Source organism: Plasmodium malariae (genome assembly GCF_900090045.1).
Source record: "Plasmodium malariae genome assembly, chromosome: 12".
Taxonomy (NCBI): domain Eukaryota; phylum Apicomplexa; class Aconoidasida; order Haemosporida; family Plasmodiidae; genus Plasmodium; species Plasmodium malariae.
The window spans coordinates 147877-175041 of record NC_041786.1 but is presented as its reverse complement, the minus strand read 5'-3'; the positions used below and the strand labels follow the sequence as shown (position 1 = coordinate 175041).

Genomic DNA, 27165 nt, shown 5'->3' with positions numbered 1-27165 from the left:
TTTTATGCTCCTTTTATTTTATTTTGTTTTGTTTTGTTTTATTTTGTTTTATTTTGTTTTATTTAATTATTTTTTTTTTTATTATTTTATTTCTTTATTATTTTATTTCTTTATTTTATTATTTTTTTTTAATTTTGTTTTTTTTTTTTGTGGTTATATAATGTCCAAGAGTAAAATGTTTTTAAGAGTATACCTTTATTTCGTAGTTTTCATATTTTTGATATATACAAAATGTAACTCCTATTTTCTAAAAAAAAGGAAATTTGAAAATTTGTTTTTTGTGAATTATAACGTAAACAGTTTGAACATAAATGAGAATAAAAATATAAAGGCATTTGGCAAAACTGATTTCCACCTTAAATTAAGTAGGAACAATAGAAGGAAGAATAACGACAGATACAGGAATAATAAGAATGACCAAAAGAATACGTATGCATATGATGACTTTCCTCGATGTTTCCTTTTACCACTAAATAGAAGAAGACAAGGATATGAGTATTATGATGAAACATGGAGCGATAGAGCAAAAAGCGGTGGATGTGTTGGAGGAAGAGAAATAAAAAAACAAAAAATAAAAAATGAACTCTTTATGAGCAATTTTGAAAAAATATTTAAGGAAAACTTTAGTGAAAGTGATAGACTAAAGAAGACTGAGTTAGTTTCTATATTGGCTTGCATTTGTACAAATATTGTTATTGAATATTTGAAAATAAAAGAAGAAAGAAAAACGGAAGATTTTGAATATTCTTTTGATTACAGTATCATGAACTTACTAAGAATGGTTAATTTTGATTATGATGTTAACGAAGAAATTAAAAAAAAAAAAAAGAATGAAAAAAAAAAAAAAAATAAAATCAGCAGTAGCATTGGCAACATGAATACCATGCACAGTGTGAACAGCAGGAATAACCATAAAATAGATTCAAGCAATAATTGCTTTTACAGAAGCACTACTTTTGTTACCCCCGAATTGGTTAATGATAAAAATTTTTTGAATAACGATAAGTTACTGTATAAAGAAACAGAGGAGGAAGTAAATGTAAACATCGATAATAAAAATACGAAAGAAGAAAATGAAAAACTAGATGAATATATTAAGAAGATAGAATATAATACCTTGGAAATTAGAGAAATTGAACCATATATTAATTTATTTTTTGGTAAAGATACCTATAAAAATGTGTTTGTAAAATACAATATAGACATACATAAAATATACAATACATTGAATACATCCTTACTTGAAAAGTGTCAAGAAAAAGAAAACGTAATGCAACTACAGAAATTTGTTGAGCAGGAAGAACGTAACCTCCTCAATAAAAATAAAAAAATTAATGTCCGAAATGTGAGAACGTTTGATAACTATCTAGACAAGTTTAGTTCATTGGAGGAGAGAAGAAATATTAATGAAGTTCAAAATATACTTAATGATGGGGATTACCAAGGGGAAGAAGAAGAAGAAGAAGAAGGGGAAGATCTAGTTCCCTCTAGAAAGGAAGAGAAGGAGAAGGAGAAAAAAAAAAAAAAAAAACAGACAAACAAACAAACGAACAGACAAACAAAAAGACAAAAATATAGAGAAAAGGATAAAATATCAAGAAAAAACGGAAAGAGTAGAATGAACGATTTGGAACCAGGGGACCTTGTTGAGCAGGAGTTAAAGGACGACGAGGGTGGAGAGAATGGCAATGAGGACATTGACGGAGAGAATGGCAATGAGGACAGAGACGGAGAGAATGGCAATGAGGACATTGACGGAGAGAATGGCAATGAGGACAGAGACGGAGAGAATGGCAATGAGGACAGAGACGGAGAGAATGGCAATGAGGACAGAGACGGAGGGGATAACATTGAAGAGAGCCGTGGAGGAAGTGGAAATAACTACAACGACGGAGGAAGTGTTAGAAGTAGTGGTTACACCAATGGTATAGATGGTGATGGAGATGTCCATAATGAGAGGGAAGGAGGAAGTAACCAGGAAAATGCCTATGGGAAGGAAACCGAAGGAGGTGATAAGGCATGTTCTAGTGAGAACAGAAATAATAAAAGAAACGATGATAGAAGTGAATATGGTGGACACATCCAATGCAGAGGCCCATCTGATGATGTAGAATATAATAACAAAATGAAGGGAAAGTATGATTATGATGAATTTGGAAAAGAAGAGGATGTTCAGGAAAAGATTTCTAGCGGAAATTACAAGCGTAATTATAGGGGAAAATATGAAGAGAGAAATGAAAGGAATGAAAGGAACGAAACGAATGATATGGAACATTTAAATTGCCTATCGTATGCGTTAGTTAAAAGTAATGATAAAGGTGAAACGGATAGTAGTGAAGAAAAAGAGGAGGAGGAGGAGGATAAAAATAAAGATGACATAATATTAATAAAATTTGTGTACAATAATAAGTATAAATGCGAATTTCGAACGGACGTTGGTGTTATAGCGTACGAAGATGGAGCAAACAATTTTGTAGATGATATGTGGGAAAATATAAAAGAAGGAAAAATGCACAGTGTAATTAGTAACGGTAATAGTAGCAGTAATCGTAGCGGTAATCGTAGCGGTAATAAATTTTTAAATGATGTTGGTTTAAGGCTGATCGACGATGCGATGCTGGATGAACTACAGTCTCTACCGTCATATAAGAAGAGATTTTATAAAAAGCAAAATATTATCAAAGAAATAAATAACAGAATTGTTAAAAACAAGGAATTAAATGAGGAAAATTTGGGTAGTTTGCTGTATATTTATTTAAATGTATGGGGGGATGATTTGCATTTTTATGAACTAAAGAAATTGGAAATTAATTATTTGTCTGAAGAAAAAAAAAATGGACTAAATGACACAAGTGAGGAAAGTAACAAGTTAAATTTTTTATGTAATTATAATTATTCTGATAAAGAGGAAATTCTAATTGATAGCGATATATATAACAAAATTATAAATAAAAAAAAAGAAAAGGGAGATAATAAAAGCATTATTTATTATAAATTACTAAATGAGCATACATTTTTTGAAAATGATTACATTTCTTTTAATTTAAAAGTATATATTAATAATAGAAAAGAAATTAATAACTACAATACTTTAATTAGTACTTTAAAATTGTATAATTCTAATCTTAGTAAAAATATACAACGTTACTTAGACCAATTAAAAGAAGAGAATAATATGAGCTTTATGTCATTTAGCGAATTTTTAAAAAATTACTGCTTCAGTGAAAAAGATGAATTTTTTAATATGAACGAAATTTTACAAAAGTGTAAAGTAGAAAACAAATATTTTAATTTATTTTCCAACTCAAAAGATGAAGTGAGAAAAGGGGGAAGAAATTTTAAATTGTTTTATTATTCTTACCATGGAACGTCAAATGTTAGTAGGGGGAAAAGGGGTAATGTTTTTTGGGGATGTAAAAAAAGGGGCCTGTTTTTCGGAACATATCGAAAGATGGTTTGTTTTTCCGCTTGCGCAGAGATGAACAAAAGGGGAGAAAAGGAAGACAACAACGAGGTAAAAAACGATAGTAAGGACAAAAGGACGGGCAGGCGTAGGAACAAACGCACGGACAAACGTACGGAAAAACGAAAGAATGTAAAGGATGCGATTGATGGTGTTGATATGGAGCAAGAGGTTGACGAGGCATTCAGTGCACAAATTGACGAAGAGTTGGAAAGTTTTGAAAATATTGATAGTATGATGGACTTGAAGATTGAAAATAATAGAGAAGAGACGAACAACAAGGAAAGTACACAGAATGATGGAGATGGTGATGGTGATAGTGATGGTAATGGTAATGGTAATGATTATGATAAGAACATATATAATGAAAAAAGTGTAAGCAGTAAGGAGGGTAAGAAAAATAAATTAAAGTTAGTTAATGAGAAGAATAATGGCTATTTGGAAAAGATGTTAGAAAGGCAAAGAAGTGCGGTTGACTTTTTAAGTCTGGAAAGAATTAACGAGAATGTTAAAAAATATATTAATATTGCAAATTATGAAGAAGTATATAAGCAGCTGAAGAATGAAGCAGAAAAAAAATCGAAACCGAAAAAGGTTACTAGTGAACATGACAGCTCAAATCAATTAGACATACAGGAAAATAATGTTGACGCTGAAGAGGAAATTGAAAAACGTATTAAACAAATTTTAAAAAATAATAATAATGACGATTTAAGAGCAAGGAGTATAGAAGATGAGAATGATGAAAAAAGAAATGATGAGGATAAAGAAAAGTCAAATAAGGAAAAAGAAAAAGAAAGAATATCCGAATTTTTTAAAAGTATGAATGTTAAAGTTCAGTTGAGTAAGGACACTTGTATTGGATGTGGTATAACATTTCAGTCAAATGACAATAAGAAATTTGGATTTTTAAAAAATCATATTTATGAAAAAATCATAAATAAAGATGATAATTTAGATGAAAAAAAAATATTAAGTGATATATATGAACAAAATGAAAATGAGAATGAAAAAGAGAAGGAAGAAAATTATAGGTACAAATTAAACGAAATTTTTAGACTTAGAGAGGAAGGTATTAACAAAATTTTACAAGGCACGGAAAGTTTTTGTTACACGAATATGAGGAATAAAAATAATGATGGTAATAAAACCGAAAAGTATGAATTAGATAAGTACCAAAAAAATGGTATTCTAATGAAAAGGAGCAAAGAGGAAGAAGAGGTAGAAGATGAAGAGGGTAACAACAAAAAAGCTTACATATGTGAAAGGTGTTTTGATTTAAAATATAAAAACAGGATAAACAATAATTTAATAATTAATTATATTAATAATAATGAAATTAGTGCACAAGATTTTGAAAAGTATGTTATAAATATTTTTAAAAAAAGGTGTTCTATTATATATATTGTGGATATACTAGATTTATATGTATACTCGAATTTGAAAAAATTATTTAATATTTATATGAAAATGAACAAAGATAAAAAAATGATGGAAGGGTTTTACTTTTGTGTAAATAAGATAGATTTGTTACCAGGGCACAAAGAATTCACTGTTAAAAATTATGTCTATAATTTTCTGAAAAATAATAAAATAAATATATTATTTAAAAACATCTTTTTAGTAAGTTCAAAAACGGGATACAATGTGAAAAAACTAATTTTTACTGCTTGTATGAGAAGTTGGATTGTTCCTAAAAAGAAGGACAAAAAGAGTAAGCAAGAATCGTCATTAATGGATAGAAAAAAGATGGATAGTAATTACCCAGGTTCACTGAGAACAGAAGAGCAGAGCCACCCAACCGTTGGAAACATTCTGAGGAACTCACGTCAGGAGGGGGAAGAAGTTGACGATGGAGAAGCTAAGGGGGGAGAAACTAATGAGGGAGAAGCTAATGAGGGAGAAGCTAATGAGGGAGAAGATAACGAGGGAGAAGATAATGAGGGAAAAGGTGACGAGGGAGAGTTTTACTGGGGTGAAGCTGAGAAAGGAAAAGGTAACTCAGAATATGCCTTGGAAAAATACAAAAATAGAGAAAAAAAACAAATTCAAAAAAAAATTAATATTTACATTGTTGGTAATGCCAACAGCGGAAAGTCGTCATTAATAAATTATTTACTAAAGAATATAGAAAAAAAAGATAACAAAAATTTGTCAATAAGTAATAGTATTATCCCAGGAACTACTTTAAAAAATATTCAGATAAAATTAAATAAAAATATAACTATTAATGATACTCCCGGAATAATTTCGCATAATTCTCTTTTATCTTACTTAAACTTTGACGAACTGAAACATGTAGTGTGCACAAAATTAAAAAAAAAAATACCGTCCATTTATATAAATGAAAATGATTTCATATTTATTGGTGGTATTTTATATATTCAAATTTTAAGTATAAAAAAGTTTTACTCCATTATGTCCTTTTTTATGTCAGAAAAAATTCCTATCATAAAAAGAAAAAATTTTTCTAAAGATGCAACTAATTTTTTGAAAGAAAAAATAAAAAATGGTTTTCTTTATCCCCCTTTTTCAGTTGAGCGTTTTGACCAAATTAGTGATTTTAAAAAATGCTACTTCAGTATAAATAACCCTTGTGCAGATATAGATAGTAGCAATTATGATATATATGTACAAGGTTTGGGCAGTATTACATTTTATTCCTTTCAAAGCATCGAATTCAACTTGTATACGCTGAAAAATGTGGACGTTGTTTCGAGGCCATCTTTGGTGCCATATCATAAGAAGTATGGAATGTTAGATTTTTCAAAAAACAAGTTATAGGGTTGCGTAGGGGAGAAGACAGAATCAGTGGGTAAAGAGAAAAGAACAAACAGGTGAATCGGAAAATGCGAAATGAAAATGCGAAATGAAAATGCGAAATGAAAATGCAAAATGAAAATGCAAAATGAAAATGCAAAATGAAAATGCAAAATGAAAATGCAAAATGAAAGTGCATAATGAAAATGCAAAATGAAAGTTCAATATGATTAACTGAAGATAATATAAAAGTTGCATAACTTCCCATGTTTATCCTTTTTGCGTATAGTTTTATATTTTGTCAAATGTGTATTAATTAAAAGAGTAAGGCTAATGTTTATACTGCATTTATTTATAATTTTTTAATCATTATGAAAAAGTTGTCTACGCATGTGTTTGTACGTATATACATATATACATATATGTGTACTCATATACATGTGTACAATTCATTTCTTGTAAAAAAATTAAAATCACCGAGAAATGTGAATTCGCAATAATGTAAATAAAATGTAAAGCCTAACTTTTACTCAGTACTAATTAAACTTTAAAACAAATATAAATTGTGCACAAAACATTTGAATAAATACAAAACATATTTAATATATATTTAAGTGTTCACAAATAATTCACATAAAATTTTAAGAAAAAAAAAATGGCAACATTTTTATAAGTCATAAAATTAGTGATTAATATAGGGAGGATTAGATAAAAATTACAAATAAAACCATTATGATGAAATACTTAAAATTTTTAATAAAACATGTACGAGTTCATAATTTTACGCATGGAGAAATGAAAATGGGGTAAATGGGAAACATATAAACATTGAAAAACTGTGTTCACGAGGACAGATATATGCGGCTATAACCATATAGGTTGTTATACAAATGAATACATAAATATATGCAAATATACACATTAATGTATGTACATTCATACCAACACATATTCGTATATATATGTGTATAGCCGTACCCAATTTGAAAGTTAAAGTAGCTCATTATTTTTCGAGCTGTAGTAATCCCGGTAAGTTATGTATTCATTCATCAGTTGGTTGTGACTACCTACATATATGTTTTTACCGGAAAAGAAAATAATTTTGTTCATATTTTGTAAATTATCCATTACATGTGTAATAATAAAAGTTGTTTTTCCCAAGCACAGATTGTGCAAAGCCTTTTCGATGGATTTTTTATTTTCAATATCTAAGTTACTTGCATGTTCATCTAGAACAATAATTTTTGAATTTTTTAAAAAACACCTAGCTATACATATTCTTTGTTTTTCTCCAATTGATAATTTGGTACCTCTTTCACCGACAATGGTATCATATTGTTTTTCCATTCGTAGTATTTTTTCATGTAGTTCTGATTTAATCGATGCTTCCATTATTTCTCTATCAGTACATTGAAAATTTCCATATTTTATATTATACAATATTGTATTATTAAATAATATAGTATCTTGTGGAACAATACTTATACTTTTTCTTAGTGTGTATAAATTAATATTTTCAATATTTTTATTATCAATATATATATTTCCACTATCTATTTCATATAATCTTAATAACAGTTTTACTAAGGTACTTTTTCCTAGGCCGCTTTTTCCAATAATAGCTACTTTTTCTCCATGTTCAATATGACACGTGAAATTTTGAAATATATAATTATTTTCCTTAAGTTGTGTTCTTATATTTTTTTTTATTTCATTGTTCAAATTTGTTCTTATATCTTCACTCATGGTGTTTATATCTGTATTATCCTTCCCAAGAAATTCTTTTGTTGAGATAATTTTTTTTTTATTCGTTTTTAGGTATTTGTCTTTAAAATTTGTAAAAAAATGTATGACGTTATTTATTTTTCTTTTGGCTTGGTTATCCCAACTGCTCCCCTTCTTCCCTTTAGTATCATTATCACTGCTACGACTGCTGCTATTGCTACGATTGCTGCTATTGCTACGACTGCTGCTATTGCTACGACTGCTGCTATTGCTACGACTGCTGCTATTGCTACGACTGCTGCTATTGCTACACTGCTGCTATTGCTACTACTACTGCTATTGCTACTACTACTGCTATTGCTACTACTACTGCTATTGCTACTACTACTGCTATTGCTACTAATACTGCTATTGCTACTAATACTGCTATTGCTACTACTACTGCTAATAATTTCTTCGGGATCCATTTTTTCGTCAGGCACTGGGTACTTAAAGGAAACGTTTTCAAATTTGATGTCCCCCCTTTGTATTTGCAGGTTGTTAGAATAATCTGGAGATTTTATTTTTTTTACCAAAATTTTGACCATGCATTCTATATCAACTAGACTTAGCTTCGTTTCTCGATAGATAGTACCAAACATGTTTAATGGCATAGCTAGCTGAAATAGCAAGGTGTTTACTAATATCAAGTAACTAAATGGGAAAATGGCATTTGCTATATTTAAATAGGTCAAATATAAACAAAGAAATAAATTAAAATTTAAAATAATTTGTTGACCAAAATTTAAAAAGGACAAAGATTTTTGAACATTTATAGCTTCTTTTTCGTATTTTTCCTGTTCTTTTATAAATTTGTTTAATTCATGTATTTCGTTGGTATAATATTTAACTTGTTCTATATTCTGTATAGAGTCTAAAAATATATTAAACGTATTTTGTTCTGCTTTGTTCATATATTTTCTAATAATTGTTCTTCTTTTCGTTACTAAGGTTGTGAAAATAATATATAACAGCATATTTAAGCATGTGACAATGGAAACGCTGTAGTGTATTTTATAAGTTAATATACATAAATATAAAAAGAATTCTATAATGATTGGAATTATTTGAAAAACGATTACATTTAATAAATTAGTAATACTTTTACATCCTCTGTTAAATATGAAGGATAGTTCCCCATTTTTTTTCGACAATATATAACTTAAGTGTAAATTATGTATTTTGTAGAAAAACAGTTTACTTACGAAAGTTGAGATGCGTTGACTTATGGTATTAAAAACACTATTTCTTAATTCATTTAACGTAGATGACAAAACTCGAGATAGTATATACGATGATAAAATTATAATACTGGAATTATTTAAAAAGGACATATCTATTTGATCATTTAAACTTTTTTGTATATTCACATTTTCAATAAATGATGATAACAGGATGGGTGTATATATTATGGATATTTTGGAACACAGTAAAAAAATAAATGAAAAAAAAATTTTCGCTTTTAATTCCTTATTTTTATGTATAAAATTTTTAAAAACATATACTAACATTTTAATGTTTACATTTATTTTGCTATCTTTATTGTCGTATAATTTTTCTAAATTAAGTAGTGTCTTATCTAATTCTTTTACATTTACTTCTTCGTATTCATTCTTCAATTTATCCTCATTCATGTTAAATTTGTTTGCATATGTTTTGGAGCTTTCCCCCTTTTCCTTGTCCCATGATTTGACATGTTTGGCGTCATTGTTCTGGGGAGAGCTATTTTTCGCACCGTCCGCATTCGAGAAAATTTTCATCCATTTTTTTTGTTTTTCTTTTTTTTCTATTTTTTCGTTATTTCCCTTTTTCTCGTTTTTTTCCTTCCTTTCTTTATCCCCTGTTGCACAGGTTCCAAAATGCTTTTGATTAACGCAGTTGTATAAGAAATACCCTTTAGTTATTCCTTCTCCAAAGGGATAATAATTATTTGGGTATATCAATTTATTTTTAGGATGTTCTATGGAACAGTGCATTGAATTATAACTTTCTGCCTTTTCTTTTCCTTTTGTGTAAGTACTAAATAAGGAGGCATAGTTATCTGAAGACACATTGTTTCTAATTTTGCTTAGAAAAGTGAATTCCACCGCGTATTTATCGTTAGGGGATCTGTTATTTACAATGTAATCATGATTGCGTGTGTCAACTATTTTATTCTGATTTTGTTTTAGAGCATTTAATAAAATATGCTTGTCGTTAAAAATAGTACTTAGTGAATCATATAATTTTTTTTTTTTTTTCTTTTTTTTTTGAGTTATATATAAAAAAAAAAATTTATTTAAAGTGTTAGAAAGATATTCATTATTTTTGTTTTTCTGACTAATGTAGCAACCAAGTAATGTAAAATTGAAATTCAACTGTTTTACTTTTTTGTAACTTCTTTTGGTTTCTTCACAACTGATCTGAAATTTTTTATTTAAAGTTGGTACATATTGACAAAAAAAATGCTGTCGTAAAATTGCATTCTTCTTTAAACATTTATAACGTTGCATATTTCATATATATTCTTTTTCCTTTCTTACAATTATATATGTGTATATAACTTATAAGAACCAAGGATGAATAAAAAAAAAAAAAAAATACATTGAATTTATACATATATAATTTAAACACATAACAGAAACATCCTAATTCCCCTGCTTATAAATTGTATCTTGGTTTTTTCTAACCCTTTTCAGTTACCGCAAAAATGTATTTTTTTATCTACAAGTAAAAATAAATATAAAAATAAAAATAAAAATAAACAAAAAAATAACGAAATAATGTCTGCTTCACTAGTATGCAAGAGAAGTATATATTGTCGTATATGTGTTATAGGTTTCTAGTTGTGTGTGTTTTTTTGTTTATGTAATATGGTGGAATGATAAATTATCAAGTTCTTTGCAGTCGACATTTTAAAAAAAAAAATTGTAAAAAAATTAATCAAAAAAAGGAGAAAAAATATAAAAATTCGTTGTTAATTCATTGACAATCAAGAATAAAAAAAAAATTAAGTGTATATAAGTTAAGCAATTTAGGAGTTCATACTATATTTACAACAAAGTAGTGTTTTACAAAAAAATGTTACAATGTTTCCCACGTATATAATAAATACATGTATACATATTCATGTGCGTGACGTTGTAAAGGTAACGTATTAGGTGAGTACATACGAAAACATACATATATATATATATATATATATATATATATATATTAATTATGGAAGAAGGAAAAGCTCGAGATATCAAACAAAGGAAAAAATATCTATATAAAAAAAAAAAAAATTTTAAGATGAAAAATGTGGAAAAAAAAGAAAAAAATTATGCTTTTTTATTTTTGCCTACAATATGAAAAAATATTCACATATTATTTATGTAAAAAAAAAAAAAATGATAAATGGGATGTTAATATGTATACGTATATTTATATATATATATATATATATGTATACATATCGGCGCAAACGAAGCTTTTCAAAATCTATAAAAAATATGAAGAGTGAACCCCACCCAATTTGAACAAAAAATAATATGCGACATGTTGCCACGTACATTATTATGTACATATAATTTTACTTGTATAAATACATATGTACATATATGTATTGTATATATGTATTTATGTAATGAATATACGCATACCTGCATATTTATTTAACTTTTCAAAAGGGTAAAAAGTTAGAAAAAAATAAAAGAAAAACAAGAGCCACGTATTGTAAGAATAAATAATTATTTGTTGAAAGGAACAAATAATATTTTTTTTATTTTTTACATAGTATAAGTTATATTTAACCATTATATGTAAGTTTCTTTGATTGAAAATAAAACGAACCATATTATTATATGTACAAAAAGTGAATATGTAAATTTTTATGTAAATCTGGATATTTTTTTATTTTATTTTTCCTTTTTAAAAAGCATTACAAAATTTAATTTTGAAAAGAATGTCGAGATTTGCTCCTATAGAATTAATAAGGAAAAAAAAAGTAACACACAATACAAATGATTATTTATTTGATTTTAAAATTTTAAAAACAGGAAAAGAACATGCTAGTATTAAGTCGATAAGTATTTGCAGCCAGTATGTGGCTATTGGTTTTAGCAATATGGTAATTAAGGAAAATTATATATATATATATATATATATAATGCTGCCTACATTTTGTTTATATCTTTATTCCACATTGATAATATGCATATTATATATATACATACATACATATGGTCTATATGTATGTTGTAAAATGAAAAGACATACATATTTGGTATATCGGTATATAGAGAAAAAAAGGAGATGCGAATATATTAGATAAAAATAGATGTTCATAAATTTGTTTATAAGTTAATTGCTTCTCATTTATTGTTACCCATTTTTAGGTTACATTTTACAATATGCAAGGGATTTATTTAAATAAAAAATATCAATGTAATGAAAATATAAGTAAATTAAAATTTCGGGATGATCAGATGATCGGTATCGGTATGGAAAATGGTGAAATTGAATTGGTAGGGATGTTTTGTTATGATAGAATAAAAAATATGAAAGGACATAAATCAGCAATTAATGATTTAATTTTTAGTTTAAATTTTCAATATTTATATACATGTTCTCGAGATTTTACTATAAAAATATGGAATATATGGGATGGAAAATGCGAATGCACGTTAGACTATCATATTGATAATATAACTAGTATTTGTTTTTACAATTTGAATGATAGTAATTATTTAATTAGTTCAAGTTATGATGGCTATGTTTATTTTTATGACTTTAATTTGAATATTAGCACAAATAAATTAGAATTGAATGAACCAGTAGAATATTTAACTATTTTTAAAAATGAATATATAGTTTTATCGGTCAAAAATATAATTAAATTATATTCAATAGACAAGTTGGAATTTGTAAAAGACATAATAGTTTCTACGAAAACTATTTTTTATATAGGGGTGTTTAAGAATTATCTTGTTGAAGCTAGCTTAGATATGTCTGTTTATTTTATAGATCCCTTTCACAAGAGCTCACAGGTTGGTGCGTGCATGGTTATACTATGTTATGTATTCTTATCCATGAATGTGCATTTTACTTCTATTAAAAAAATTGAAGTAATAACAGTGACAATAATAATAATAATAAAGCAGAAGTAATAATAAAACAATAATAATATTAGTAACAGTAGTGATAATAATAACAATAGTAATAATAATAATACAACTAAGAATAAGATAACGAATAAAACTAAGAATAAGAATAGGAACAAAAAGGAAAAGAAATATTTGCATAAAACATAAACAATTTTGTGCAACACACATTTAAAATTTTTCATTTTTTCAAATATATAGAAATGCCTAAAATGCAAGTAAATTAAAAATTTTTAATTTTTAATTTTATGTTCATTTCATTCCTTTTATAGGGTATAAAAGTTGTAAGCATAGTTAATTTTCCAAAATTGGTCAAATCCGTTGAAATCTTTAATGATTTATTAGTATTAGGAGAAATGTATATTTAAAAAAGGAATATAAAAAAAATAAAAAAAATTACAGCATAATAACATGAAGAAATAATTATTTGCTAATTAATAAAAAGACTATATTAATTCGTTATTTTTTTTTTTTTTTTGAACTTTAAGTTGCTGCATAAGTTCTAAGGATGAAATTGCATAATATAAGGAAATTACAAATATATTAATATAAACTTTTTTTTTTTTTTAATAGTGATGGAACATGGTTTATTGAAGCTTACAATAAGAAGGAAAAAAAAAAGTCTAAAAAGAACAAGCGCACAATAATCGATATAGAGGTATTAATTATGTGCATCAACAACTTCAAAAAAAAAAAAAAAAAAAATATATATATATATATATATATGTGTATGTGAGTACCATACATTGCTGCTTCTATGAAAGTTTTCCGCTTCCCATTCCTTTTTTGTAAAATTTTACCCTTTTTGTACCGTTTTTTTAGGAGGAAAAGTATGTTCATACCAACCGTAAGATAAACATTTTGGTTAAATCATTTAAGTACAAAGATGCTCTAATGACCTTAATAAATAAAGAGTAACATATTAAAAAATATTTGCAAATAAATACGAAAAAAATATACGAGAAAAATTGTGCTTTAAGTGTGCAATTTTTCTTATCAATATTATTTTTAATATTATTTTTAACATTTTTAATATATTTTTTATTCTTTTTAATATTTAAAAAAATTTTTAGGCCATCAAGCATTTTATCCCTATTAGATTATTTCTCAAAACACAACGTTTTGATTGTAGCATGCAGAACATATTGTATTAGTGAAACATCTAAAATGCTAAAATTTTTTAGGAAAAAATTTGAAAATAATGTTTTAATGTTTGAGTTCCTCTTTTCCTTTTTCCGTAAGTTGTTAAATTATATTTGGCTTCCATAAAAATTTTTACTTCTCTTAGAAATTTCAGTTTCACGTAAAAATATCTGATTTGCTTACTAATTTTTGCCGTATTTAAGCATTTCTCTTTTACTTTTTATGCATATTTTTCATAATGCATACAGGTGCGAATAAATGGATTTTGACAACAAAAAATGAGGACATATTGAATGAGTTGAAACTGCTGAAAAAGGTTAAAAATAAAGAGAATGAAAAAGTTCATTTCTTGAATATTAATTAATTATTTTTTTTTTTTTTTCTTTTTTTTTTTTTAACAGAATTTTGAGAATTTAAGAAATTATATGAAGTACTATTACAAATTAAAGAAAATCGCAGACCTTCTCAGGAAATAAGTAAATGAATCTATGTCTACAACGCCGGTATATATATAGACTCTTTTTATAATTAATATGTTATTCTTTGAAATGCTTTTTATTTTATTCCTTTTGAATTAACAATCGTAATTTTATTTGTATGTTGCATTTTAACTATGTTAATGTAATTTTTGTAAATATATAATATATATATGTATATATATATATATATATATATATTATTTATTTATTTATTTTTTTACCGCATAATATGTTCTGTTATTTTTAATCGTATTTATGTACTATTTCCAAGAAAAACTTTATTTTTTTAAACACTTGACAGCAAAAAGTGTTTGCTAATTAAATTTGACATTTATCACTTAAAAAATTGAAAAATGTAGTTTATTATAATTATAAATTTACGCATGGCAGTGTGTAAATATACATTTGTATATTGTGCATGTTATGTGGGTGTTAATAAAAAAGAAAAAAGATGAAACAATCTTTGTAATAAAAATAAAAAGAGTATAGATTTTTCAAAAAATTCAAAATAAACTGAAAGTTCATGTAGACATAAGAATAACTTGTGAATGAAAAAAAAAAAGAAAAAAAAAGAAGCAGAATATGGTATTCAAATTATTCTGTTTTTTGTGTACGTTTCTTCTGCTGCAATTTTTTAATTAATCTCCTTTTCTTTTTTTTTTGATTTATTTCCCTTCTTTTTTTAATTATTCTTTTAAGATAAATTAGGTAAAAAAACTTACATTTTGAAAAATGATAAATATAATTTTCTTCATATTTAAAAAATGAACTTGGCATATCTATTTTTGTACATTTACTATTATGTGTTCCCTTGTGCTTGTAGTATTTGGATAAGTAAAGATTAAAAGAACAGGTAATTATTTTATTTATAATATTTTTGTAAAATATAGAAAAGTTAACATAACCAAATTTGTTATTTAATAAGTAGTTATTATATACGTAGTTGAATATTTCACAAGTTGTTTTTTTTTTCTTCAACAAATATTTAATGCATAATATTTGATAAAAGGTGTGAAAGTAATTTTTTACGTCTTTTTTTTTTAACGTTTCGACATATGATAAAATAGTAACAGGACACAAATCCACTGGAAATAACATATAATTCTTTTTATAATTTTTTTTAAATAATTTATGGAAATAAATAATACAGGAATCCAGTGAAAATAGTTTCAAATAAAAATGCGTAACCAAGAGAGGAACAAAATAGTATTTGAAATAGCAGTTCTTATTCAGTAAAAAAAATAACTGTTCAATGTCTTTATTCACCAAGAATAGGTTTTTCAAAACATTTTGGGTACGACTTACAGTAACTACATCCGTTGCATTTGTAGCAGCTTGACTTTGGTCTTCACTTTTTATATGAATGTGCATGTAATATTTATTAACTATCGCAAGTATTTTCAAGAAAAGAAATTGATATTTCTTATTATTGTTAATATATGTAAGTTGGTAAAAAGAATAAATAATATCTCTGGTTTTTATATTCTGAGTTTGCTCTATTTTATTTTGATCTTTGAGTGGTAATAATGAGTAATTATACAAGTGATCCCTATTACTATGTTCTAATACCAATGATAATTCTTTAAAATATAAATAGAATTTTCTTAACACCTTGTCCAATAATTTACTGTACTGAATTTTATATATAGTAAATATATTTCTTAAAATATAAATAAGAATAGAGAGATCCTTTAAATTTTGTGCATTGTTTACTAAATCGTACATAAATGTTTTTTTATTAAATGGAACAAGTGAGTAACTATGGAAAATTTCTTTTTTTTGAAAAAAAAAATAGTCTTTTTTATTATCTTTCTCTATTTGTATGAATTTGGTTATATATTTTTGTCGTATTTCATTTACATAGTATATGTCATATTGCAATAATATTTTACATAAATTCTTTAAAATATATTTTTTTTTTTCCTGTATTATTCTTTCACTTAAGGAACTTCCATCCTTTTCCCCATTCTTTGTATTCAGTATGGTATACAAAAAAATTAACTTAGACTTATAATTAAATTCGAAATAATTAAAAAAAAATATGTCCAAAATTTTTTGTAAAGAAAATATAATGTTTGAATTTTCTTTATTAATTTTTAAATGATTAGCTATTTTTCCTACATATTTATTTATGTTTTCATTATATTCTTTTTTCTTATTCGTTAACTTGGATTCTAAGTAGTCGTAAATGTAAGTACGAGTCAAATTGATTAGATAATTTTGCTCATCGCAGAACTTGTACAGTCTTTGCCTAGTTACCTTTTTACAACTAAGTAGTTTAACGAGGCAAAGATTCATTGAAGAGGGAAATGTATGTATTCATTGTATATATATATGTGTGTGTGTGTATACATAAATATGTAAATATACTGTACATATGCATGCAATGTATATATATATATGTACATATATAACAACGTGACGTATGTTAGTCTTGACTGTCCAGGAAGCAAACGAAGCGAAAACAAAAAAGCAGCACAATATCACATGAACACAAATGAACTATTTATTAAAGTATAAATAATTCAATAAAAAAACATACAGCCTATATATATTAAAAACATGTTTCCATATTACAAAAGAAAAAAAAATAATAATAATAAAATAAAACAAAACAACGTATAAAAAAAAAAAAAAAAAAAACAGTTAATTTAAATTTTTATTCGAAATTTTTTTAACAAAAATTAAACTTTCCGCAGCGCGCGCCGCTTGAACTTTTTCTCTTTTTTTTTTTTTTTTGTTTAAACTTCAAAAATAAATTAAAAGGTGACGTACTTTTGCTTATTACAAGATTGGTAGAAAATATAATATATATGGATATTATATATGTAAATTATGATTATATCTTAATATACTTCCCTTCGTAATTAAAATTTCGCATTCATTCGTATATATTTTATAACATTATTTATCAAAAATATCAGTATAATTATTCTCATTCAAACTATTAAATACATACACAAAATATATTATATGTCATAAGTTACGTATATTATTTTATATAAGAATAATATTTATCCTTTTTTACGTAATTTTACATTTCTCCTATTTTAACTTACTGTTTTCTTCTTAAACCTTTTTTTTATTATACAAGTTTGGAAAAAAAAAAAGGTTTATGTGAATGTTTTTATTGTAAATATATATATATATATAATACTTGAGCATATACATATATTTATATATTATTTTATTTATGTATATTTAATGAATACATGTAAAGTGAAGATTTTAAATAAAAGCCCTTTTCAATATACCCAAGTTTTCATTGTTAATTTGAATAATTACGCATTTTATTGTGTCCCAATTTTTAAATAGCTTATATAACTTTTTTCATTTTTTATATTACTATTTTTATTCCCCCTTTTTTTTTTTGACAAAATTTCAATTATACTGTTTTAAGTATTTTTAAAAAAGTTAAATTCTTAATTATATTTCCATAGAAATAATGAAAATCACAGAAAAGGATTTTTTTTATTTTTTTCAAAATATTGCCAATTTAAGCAGTTAAGACATTTGAGACGTTTAGGAAGGTTTGCAATTTTATTGAGTTTAACTAGTTTATCTAGTATAACTGGCATAGCTGGTTTAACTGGTATAGCTGGTTTAACTGGTATAGCTGGTATAACTGGTATAGCTGGTATAACTGGTATAGCTGGCTTAACTGGTATAGCTGGCTTAACTGGTATAGCTGGCTTAACTGGTATAGCTGGCTTAACTGGTATAGCTGGCTTAACTGGTATAGCTGGTTTAACTGGTATAGCTGGTTTAACTGGTTTACTAGATTAACAAGTTCAATAAGTAGGAATGTACAGAAGAAAATATATATAATTATATGTATATATAAAAGGAAAAACATAATAATATAGTACGAGTAGAGGACAATTGAAGGAGCAAATGATGAATGATTTTAGCGAAGAATACGATTTTATGCAAAGAATTCATAAAGTTGAAGGACATGCAAATGATTATATGTTAAATAAAAATGTGATTAGAAAAAAAGACGAAAATGTAATATTTGGGAGGGAGAAATATGAAAAAGATTTTTATTTGAAAAGTAAATATGACAAATACAGTAGTACATTAAATGGTTTTGATAAAGATGATAAAATATTATATTTGAAAAAATTAAAAAATGAAAATGAGAAAGAATTAATAAAAAGAGATACAAATTTGAAAAAAAGTAACATTAATGAGTTAGCAAAAGTGAATGAAATAGTATATTATGTTCATGCGAATAAAAAAAATGTGTATGAATATATAACAAATCAAACAGATTTAGAAAATAATTATTATCAAATTGAGGAAAAACCTCGTAATTTATCAGGGAATTTTATAAAAGAAAATGAGGAGTATATATATTTAAATGATAGCGCTTATTACAAATTAAAAATAAACAAAGAAGAAAAGGATGAAGATGGGGAAAATGATGGAATTGAAAAAATGAAAATAAAATACACATTAGATGAAAATAATAAAAGTAGTGTAATTGAAAATGTACTAGAACCAGATAGCATGTTAATGCATATCTGTAATATGTTTTTTTCGTTAAAGGATTGTATTAAAAGTGTTTTTTTATTTTTAAGTAAAATATTTCATTTTAATTTTTTAGATTATACTTATTTAAAAAATTATTCGCTGACGAATTATTTTGATAGGAATGTAAAAGATTATATGAAATATTTAAAAAAAACAGAAGACAGTAGATTAGTGAATCAAGATTTTCTTTTAAGAAAAAGATATGTTGCACCTTATTTCGTTTATAATTGCGTTGATTGCAATTACAATACGAATGACAATGGTATTATAATATTATCTTCTATTCTTCCATTTATTCATAGCTTTGATTATGATTACAAATTAAAACACATAAGAATGAAAGAGGATGAGTTGGACAATATATTAAATAATGAAAAGAGTAAAAATGTAGGTGGCTTCATCGAATATTTGAGAAAGATGAAAACTTTTTTTTTTGGTAGATTATACGAAGAAAATAATACTAGTAGTAATGTCAATGAGAAGGGAAATTGTAACAATAGTGAGTATTCAGAATTTTTAAAAAAATTTGAAAATAGTATAAACGAGGAAGGTGAACTGATTCAAGATATTCTCTTTTCAGGTAAAGCGCAAATGATATTTATTAATTTTAAACAGCTGGAAAATAATTTTAATAATGTTATTGGGAATATAGAAATAAAAAATGATCGTGTTCAGGTTAGCAATTTGATTTTGGGTTATGAAAAGAGGGAACATATCAAATATACGGACATTCTAATATCAAATATATTAAAAAATATAAAAAAGAAATATCCTGATATTGTTATCAAAGATGAAAATCCAAAACAATTTTTATATGAAGAAAATGAATATTCAGAAAAATTTTTGGGAGAAAATAGTAACGAGTATAATATAAGTAACAAGGAAGATACTTCTACCATTTCAGATAGTGTTGATATAAATAGGAAAGAATTATACAAATTGTCAGATTTAAAGGAGTATGTATATAATTCTCCATCCCATTTAATGAAGGAAAAAAAGAATAATTGTGAATATGTTACTTGTGTATGTTTTGACAACAACTCGAATAATTGTAACTTAATTAATAATTTTGTTTTAGGGTACAATACTGGTAAGATAGAATATATTTATGGGAAGATTTTATATAGTAATATTAGTCATTGTGATTTATTAATAGATTATTATTCTAAAAAGAATAAGAAATTTTCGTACGAATTGAGTAAGAGAATATTTTTAAACGGTTCTGTAATAAAAATTTGTTTTGCTCCTAATGGGTTTTTTTGTTTAATATTAACAAGTAAGACGTTATATATATGTAACTTTTTTTATTTTTCCATATATGAAGTTACAAATACTTGTTATAATTCTCAGTTTGTTAATTTTCTGTGGATTAATAATAATTGCTACTCTGTTTTTAATGATAATGGGAATGTGTATTTATACGAGAAGAATTTAAAAAATAATGGCCTTAATAGCTTCTCATTAGTTAGATCTTTTTTTATAGATCAAAATATTTATTTTAACTCAATTTGTGAGTATCATCTGTATAGTAATTGTATATATTTATACACGGGTGAAATAGAAATGAAGAGAAGAAAAAGTGCTAGTCATTTATTTAAGAAAAAGAAGAAGAAATTAAATAAGCAAATAAACGATTGCTTTTACAAATATGATTGTAATTTTATTATTATTGATTTAAATTCAGATATTCATAAAATTATTGCAAATAATCGGAATAGTGATTTGATAGGAGGTCTCTTAAAAGACAATGTGACAGATTTAGAAAATAATATGAAACAAATAAAAATATTGGAAAAGTTAATAGAAAATGGGAATAATTTTGAAGAGGATGATTTGAATTTTGAAAATATGTTACATATTAATATAAAAGATTTTAATAACTACATTTCTACTATTAAAGATGTTAATAATAATTTGTACATATCTGAGAGTGGAGATGAACGTAATAATATGATAGAATATGACAACACAAGGGAAGAATTTTCAGTGAAAAGGTTTGTTGTGAATTATTTAAAAGATGTGAAGAAGCATTTATATAATTTAAAAAATGAAAATGTTATTAATATTTTATTGCCTAGGTATTACAGTTGCGCAGATGATTATAGTCATAAAAATTTTTTAAATATTCGATTCTTTACTATTGAAAAATCAGATAATAAGCATCTTATAGCATTAGATACAGAAACAGATTATGTATATATTTATAAAATAAGGAAAAATGTGTACCTAGATGATGATACGTTGGATTTGTTGAAAAATAATCCGTACAGTATGAATAATAACGCATTAAAAATGTTCTACTCATCATATATGAAAAAAGAGTCGATCTTAAAAGACGAATGGAAAATATATAATGAATACATTTATGTAAATACAAAGAAGCTAAAGAAGTATATTAAATATAACTTGTTATATATTATTAAAAATCATAAAAAAGTTTTTTTCCCATTACATGTATATGTAATAAATACTAAGCTTAATGATACTGAATATTTCTTATTTATAAAGTGGGCTACAATAAAAAATTCGTTTATATATTCATCCTATAATTCTTTAAATAGAGTTACTAAGATGAAGGACTATTTTAAGAAAGATGAGGAAAAATTACTGAAGGTGTTGGAAAATCCAAAGAATATATTTTTATATAATATTAATGAACATAATGATTACCCTTATACACATGGTAAATATAAACTTAATCCATTGGTAGGAAAGAGTAAATTTATGGAGAAAGAATATTTGTCAGAAAATGGAGGTAACTTTTTTTTACCTAACAAAAGTAAGTTAAATGATCCTAGGGAGAATTTTGCCAGCCCAATAAAAGGTTATAATAATTTTGTCGATTTAAATATGAATATGAATATGAATGATGATTATTTAAATAAAACCCCCATGAAAAATAATATAGCGAGAAATTTTTATACCTCCCCAATTGGTAATATAAATCCCAATGCAAGTGTTAGTAACATGCCATATAATTATAAGGGATTTAATAAATTTAGTGAAAATGATTTCTATAATAATGATTATTATATGAACAGTAATAATAAGGATTCTACTTTTTTAAGTGATAATAAGAAGCAAAATGCATCTGAAAAAAAATGGTCTTATTTAAAGAAGTTAAACATTTTTAATAAAAAAGATGATATTATAAATGACAATTATGGAAATAGTAGACATCTTTACAGTACTACAGAACCTGAACATTTGAAAAATAAGCATTCACACATGTTTAATAATTTAGAAAATGAAAGCGTCTTAAGTGATATGAAAAATTCTAATTTTTATGTATCACCAAATCATTTAAGATATAATCGGTTACACTATCCAACAGACAGTTCCAAATTAATGGATGATGAAAACACAAATTTTAATGTGTTTTATAGTACTCATAATGACGAGAACAGATATAACGCAAATAATATTAGTGCTAATAGTTATGATCCTTATATATTAAAAAATGATTTATATAATTATAGAAATATTAATAATTTAGATTTAAATATAAATAATGATAATGCGTACATGCACAATGATTTGTATCGAACTAATAACGAACTTAATAATTTTCCAGGTGATATACATAATAAAGCTCATACAAAAATAGGAAATTTTTATAGCAACAGAGATGTTAATGATGTGAATCAGATATATGAAGAAGACGAATATAGAAATAGCTTTAAAAGTTTCAATCGAAATGACAGTTATTTGAGTAATATGCGGAAATACATGTAAAATGAAGAAGGATGGTGAGTTATGTTAACATTAAAATAGAGATTACTGGAGTTACATTTTGGCATTATTTCCTATAGTTGTACATTTCGTTTGTTTTATATCCCATGTTTATTTTTGCAATGAATTATAGCTTTTATAAAGTAGAAAATCAAATTTATTTATATGTTTTTCATTTTTTGTTTTACGTACGTATTCATAAGGGAACGAGTGTACATATGTACATGTATGCTTATATATATATATATATATATATGTTATACATACATATTATTAAAACTTTTGAAGAACAATTATTTTTACCTAATTTTTTTTAATTATACATTTAAAAAAGAGGAAATCTTTTATTGTTAAAATATATTTTATGAATGAACAATTACGACTTCGCAAAACTGAAATATTTTTTTTTTTTTTTTCTATATATGCTACTTAATTCTGCTTAAAAGTATATTTTTTTAATTTACAATAAAATGGTGTAAAAAAAAAAAAAAAAAAGAAAAGGTAAGTGAAAATGGACTTGCAAAATATATTGATTTTTTAAGATACGTAATTTTTCTCTTTATAATTAAGAACACACATATACGCGTAACACAAGTGCAGTTATTCAAGTATGTGTCTAACTAAAAATGTTATCATATTTCACACTTTTTTATTTTTGTAAAATTTTCGCTATATCTGAAACACCTTTACGCGAAGGCTATTTTATCATTTTTTGAATAAGACTTAAAACGAAAACTATTATTTTTAAATGTATACATACCTACCTACACCCACATATATATATATATATATGCGTATAAATTCTCCTGCTTTTGTAATGAATATATAAATAGGTTGCTAACTTTTATTGTAATGCGCACTTTTTAAGATATACCTTCTTTACATTTTTCGTCTGTATGATGGTTTATGCTGTTTCTTTGTTTTTACGGTTCGCTTTTTTATTTCTCTATATTTATACTTTCCTCGTGTATTCGTTGAATCTTAATATTATAGAATTTAAAAAAATACAGTTTATACCATTAAAAGGAAAAAACATTCATATATTTACATATACATATATTTATATGAGATATATATTTATATATACGTGTATATATGTGTATGCATTTTTAAAGAAAAAAATTCAGAATTCTTAAACTTGTCTTTATAATATATATATATTAACCAATATATACATGTAAATAAATGTAGTCTTTTTAAGATAGAATTTTTTTTGATTTAAAAAAAAAAAAAAAAAAAATGTACAATTATAATGATGCAATGAAGATGCTTTAAAGTTATACTTTTATATATTAAAATGGATATAAGGTATTTTTAATTTTATTATTTTTATAAATTTTTGAGCGAACCATGTACTGAGAATGAAAAAAGGAGATATTATACGAAACTACTATGTTAGGAATATTGCATGTATTAAGGGAGCTACATACTTAGGACATGGTGGATACATTATATGGTCACTAAATGTGTATATATAAATATGTATATTTATACAAAAGATAAAATAAAAAGGAAAAAAAAAAATATATAAAAAAATAAAATAAAGTGCCCACGAAAACATAAAACACCGTTTTACATATGCTCTCCTTCTATATAACAATATCTTGATGTTTATTACTTTTTTAATAATTTGCTAGGAAAACATGGATAACTTTACATATATTTTTCTTTTCATCACATATAAACATACACATGTTAAAACTGTTTTAATATATTTCTGGTTATGAAATGCATTCTTTTTATTTGTTTATTTTTTCATTTGTATGTTAATTTTTGTATTCAATTATTTTTTCAATTTTGTTCAAATGCTTTTTCATTTGACTATTCATTTATATATTACTTTTATTTTTTATGACTTCATTCCTCTACTGATCTTTGTTTGTTTTTCTCCAATTTAATCTTTTTTTTTGGACACTTTTTGTTGAGAACAACTACTTGAACAAAATTTAAACAAAAGAAAACATGTAATGAATCCAACTAAAAATGATAAAACTATAATAACCGCTAGTGATGGAAAGGCATATTTGTATATTCTATCTATATTTAAAAAGGTTTCATTTGCCATGTCTTTGAATATATCCATATAATTAAGAGGTTTGGGTGGGTCAGATGGTTTTACATTTTTATACGTTTCTAGAACAAAATTTTTAAATGCTTCCAATGACCTATCATGATTTTTGTAATCGTACATTTTTCCATTTTTAAAATATACTAATGTTGGAAAACCTTCTATTTTAAATCTTTTTCTTGTTTTGGAATTTGTAGTAACATCAATCTTCGCTATGTTTACTGTTCCCTTTAATTCAGCAGCTAGTTTGGCCCAAGTTTTGGTCATGGCTTTACAGTGTGAGCACCAGGGGGCATAAAATTTTATGAACCACGATCCTGTTGATTCGAAAAAGTGATATACCGTGCAAAAAGGTAAAATAACGTAACATAACATAAAAAAAAAGTAAAATGAAATAATAATATATATTATAACAAAACCATACAATAATAAAAAAAAAGAACATTATTATGGTTAGGGAAAATACGTAAAAGGAAAAGAAATTATATATTTATTGGACTAAGAGCAATTGATCACTTCCAATAGAACGGAAGCCACTGTCGGGAGGGAAAAAGCATGGGTAACGGTTGTAGCAAAAAAGAAGCAAAGGAAAACAGAAAAGGAATAAACACAAACAAGCAGAACAATACATATAAACGGCAGTTCCATTTTCAATTAAAATAAAATAAAACAAATAAATTACGAATAAAATAAAAAAAATTTTAACCTGTAGTGTTTCCTGTTGACATTTGTGTCAGATTTTCAAAATTTGAATCATTCAGTTCAATTACATCTTGAGCATAACAACAATTTAAAATTATTAAAAAAAGAAACAATACAAAACTTTTTGTAATTCTTGCCATTTTAAAATTTTTACAAAGGTGATAAATAATTATAAAATAAATTAAAATAAAAATACTTTTCCAAATAATACTTCTTTCGTATTAATTAATTGTATTCTTATAATTTTTCTTTTGAAATAAAAAGTATTAAGTTCAATCAAAAAAAAAAAAATAATAATAATAATGAAAATATAATAAAATAAAATAAATTAAGTTAATCTAGAACGTTCAATGAATGTATTATTCCTTTTATTATAGTACTCTTCATAAAAAAGTTAAATGTTAAAATTTTATGCACATATATATATATATATATATATATATATATGTATATATGTATATATAATACGTACATGTACGCATACGTATTATACATAATATAAAATATATTATTATACATATTAGTTTTGTCTTACGTATTTTTCTTTAATTATAAAGAAATTTAATATTTATGTACAAAATTATTTTCGTATTGTCATTTTGAAAGATGGTTGCAAAATAATTTTTTTCTTTTTTATTATTATTATATTTTCTTTATTTTTGTATTTTACTTTTTCAATTATTTTTTATAATAAAACAATTTTTTTTTTTTTTAACTTAATTTTTTTATTTCGTGCACACAACCCATAATGTTCTTAACATACTGCTAATGAAAAAAAAAAATATATTTTTTTTAAAAAAACTGAAAAATATATACATTTTTCAACTCAACATTTAGTTTACATATTAAATTATTCGTTTTAATATGAAAAGTAAAAATAATACTTATATAAACGTAATGAAAATTTAAAAAAAATACATATAGCACCAGTATGTATGCGCATATAAATTTATATATATATATATATATATATACATATATAAACATTGTATGTTTATACGTATATGTACATATTAAAAAGGGCAAGTGACGACTAGTTTATTCAGAATACAGTTTTTACCTAAGTAAAAATTAAAAATTTTCTTTTAAAATATTTTAAAAAAATTAAAAATCTTGAAGTGATAATTTATGCAGGTGATTAAAAGATATATAAAAAAAAAAAAAAAAGAGCAAATAAAAATGTAAACATATTTAAAGAGATAAACAAATATAGAAAAAAAAAAAAAAAAAAAATGAAAATAATATAATGTAAAATATAAATATTTGTGTACACTAATTGAATGCACAAATACTAAAGAATGGTTTTAAATAAAAATAAAAGGTTAAGGAATTAATTAAAGAATTAGAAAAAAGATATTTATTTAACAATTAAGAAAAACCTGATAAAGCAGTAAA

The 27165-nt window shown here is 24.7% G+C and overlaps 6 protein-coding genes across 6 annotated transcripts; 3 read left to right on the top strand and 3 right to left on the bottom strand.

The window, feature by feature from the left end:
• Positions 1–175: 175 nt before the first annotated feature.
• Positions 176–6247, top strand: PmUG01_12012900 (conserved Plasmodium protein, unknown function; the record flags this gene model as incomplete). Its single annotated transcript, XM_029006323.1, has 1 exon — positions 176–6247. One exon carries the CDS (start codon positions 176–178, stop codon positions 6245–6247), a length of 6072 nt encoding a protein of 2023 aa, XP_028862824.1.
• A 966-nt stretch (positions 6248–7213) lies between these two features.
• ABCB6 (ABC transporter B family member 6, putative) lies at positions 7214–10479 on the bottom strand (the record flags this gene model as incomplete). Its single annotated transcript, XM_029006322.1, has 2 exons — positions 7214–7990; positions 8113–10479. The coding sequence occupies 2 exons, from the start codon at positions 10477–10479 to the stop codon at positions 7214–7216; spliced, it is 3144 nt and encodes a 1047-aa protein (XP_028862823.1).
• Positions 10480–11912: 1433 nt separating this feature from the next.
• UTP15 (U3 small nucleolar RNA-associated protein 15, putative) lies at positions 11913–14729 on the top strand (the record flags this gene model as incomplete). The annotated part of the gene is made up of 8 exons (XM_029006320.1): positions 11913–12077; positions 12346–12996; positions 13383–13468; positions 13684–13768; positions 13933–14024; positions 14184–14347; positions 14502–14569; positions 14655–14729. 8 exons carry the CDS (start codon positions 11913–11915, stop codon positions 14727–14729), a joined length of 1386 nt encoding a protein of 461 aa, XP_028862822.1.
• Positions 14730–15326: 597 nt separating this feature from the next.
• PmUG01_12012600 (conserved Plasmodium protein, unknown function) lies at positions 15327–17030 on the bottom strand (the record flags this gene model as incomplete). The annotated part of the gene is made up of 1 exon (XM_029006319.1): positions 15327–17030. The coding sequence occupies one exon, from the start codon at positions 17028–17030 to the stop codon at positions 15327–15329; it is 1704 nt and encodes a 567-aa protein (XP_028862821.1).
• A 1596-nt stretch (positions 17031–18626) lies between these two features.
• On the top strand, positions 18627–23003 carry PmUG01_12012500 (conserved Plasmodium protein, unknown function; the record flags this gene model as incomplete). The annotated part of the gene is made up of 1 exon (XM_029006318.1): positions 18627–23003. The coding sequence occupies one exon, from the start codon at positions 18627–18629 to the stop codon at positions 23001–23003; it is 4377 nt and encodes a 1458-aa protein (XP_028862820.1).
• A 1891-nt stretch (positions 23004–24894) lies between these two features.
• Positions 24895–25910, bottom strand: PmUG01_12012400 (thioredoxin-related protein, putative; the record flags this gene model as incomplete). Its single annotated transcript, XM_029006317.1, has 2 exons — positions 24895–25385; positions 25775–25910. 2 exons carry the CDS (start codon positions 25908–25910, stop codon positions 24895–24897), a joined length of 627 nt encoding a protein of 208 aa, XP_028862819.1.
• Positions 25911–27165: the final 1255 nt, after the last annotated feature.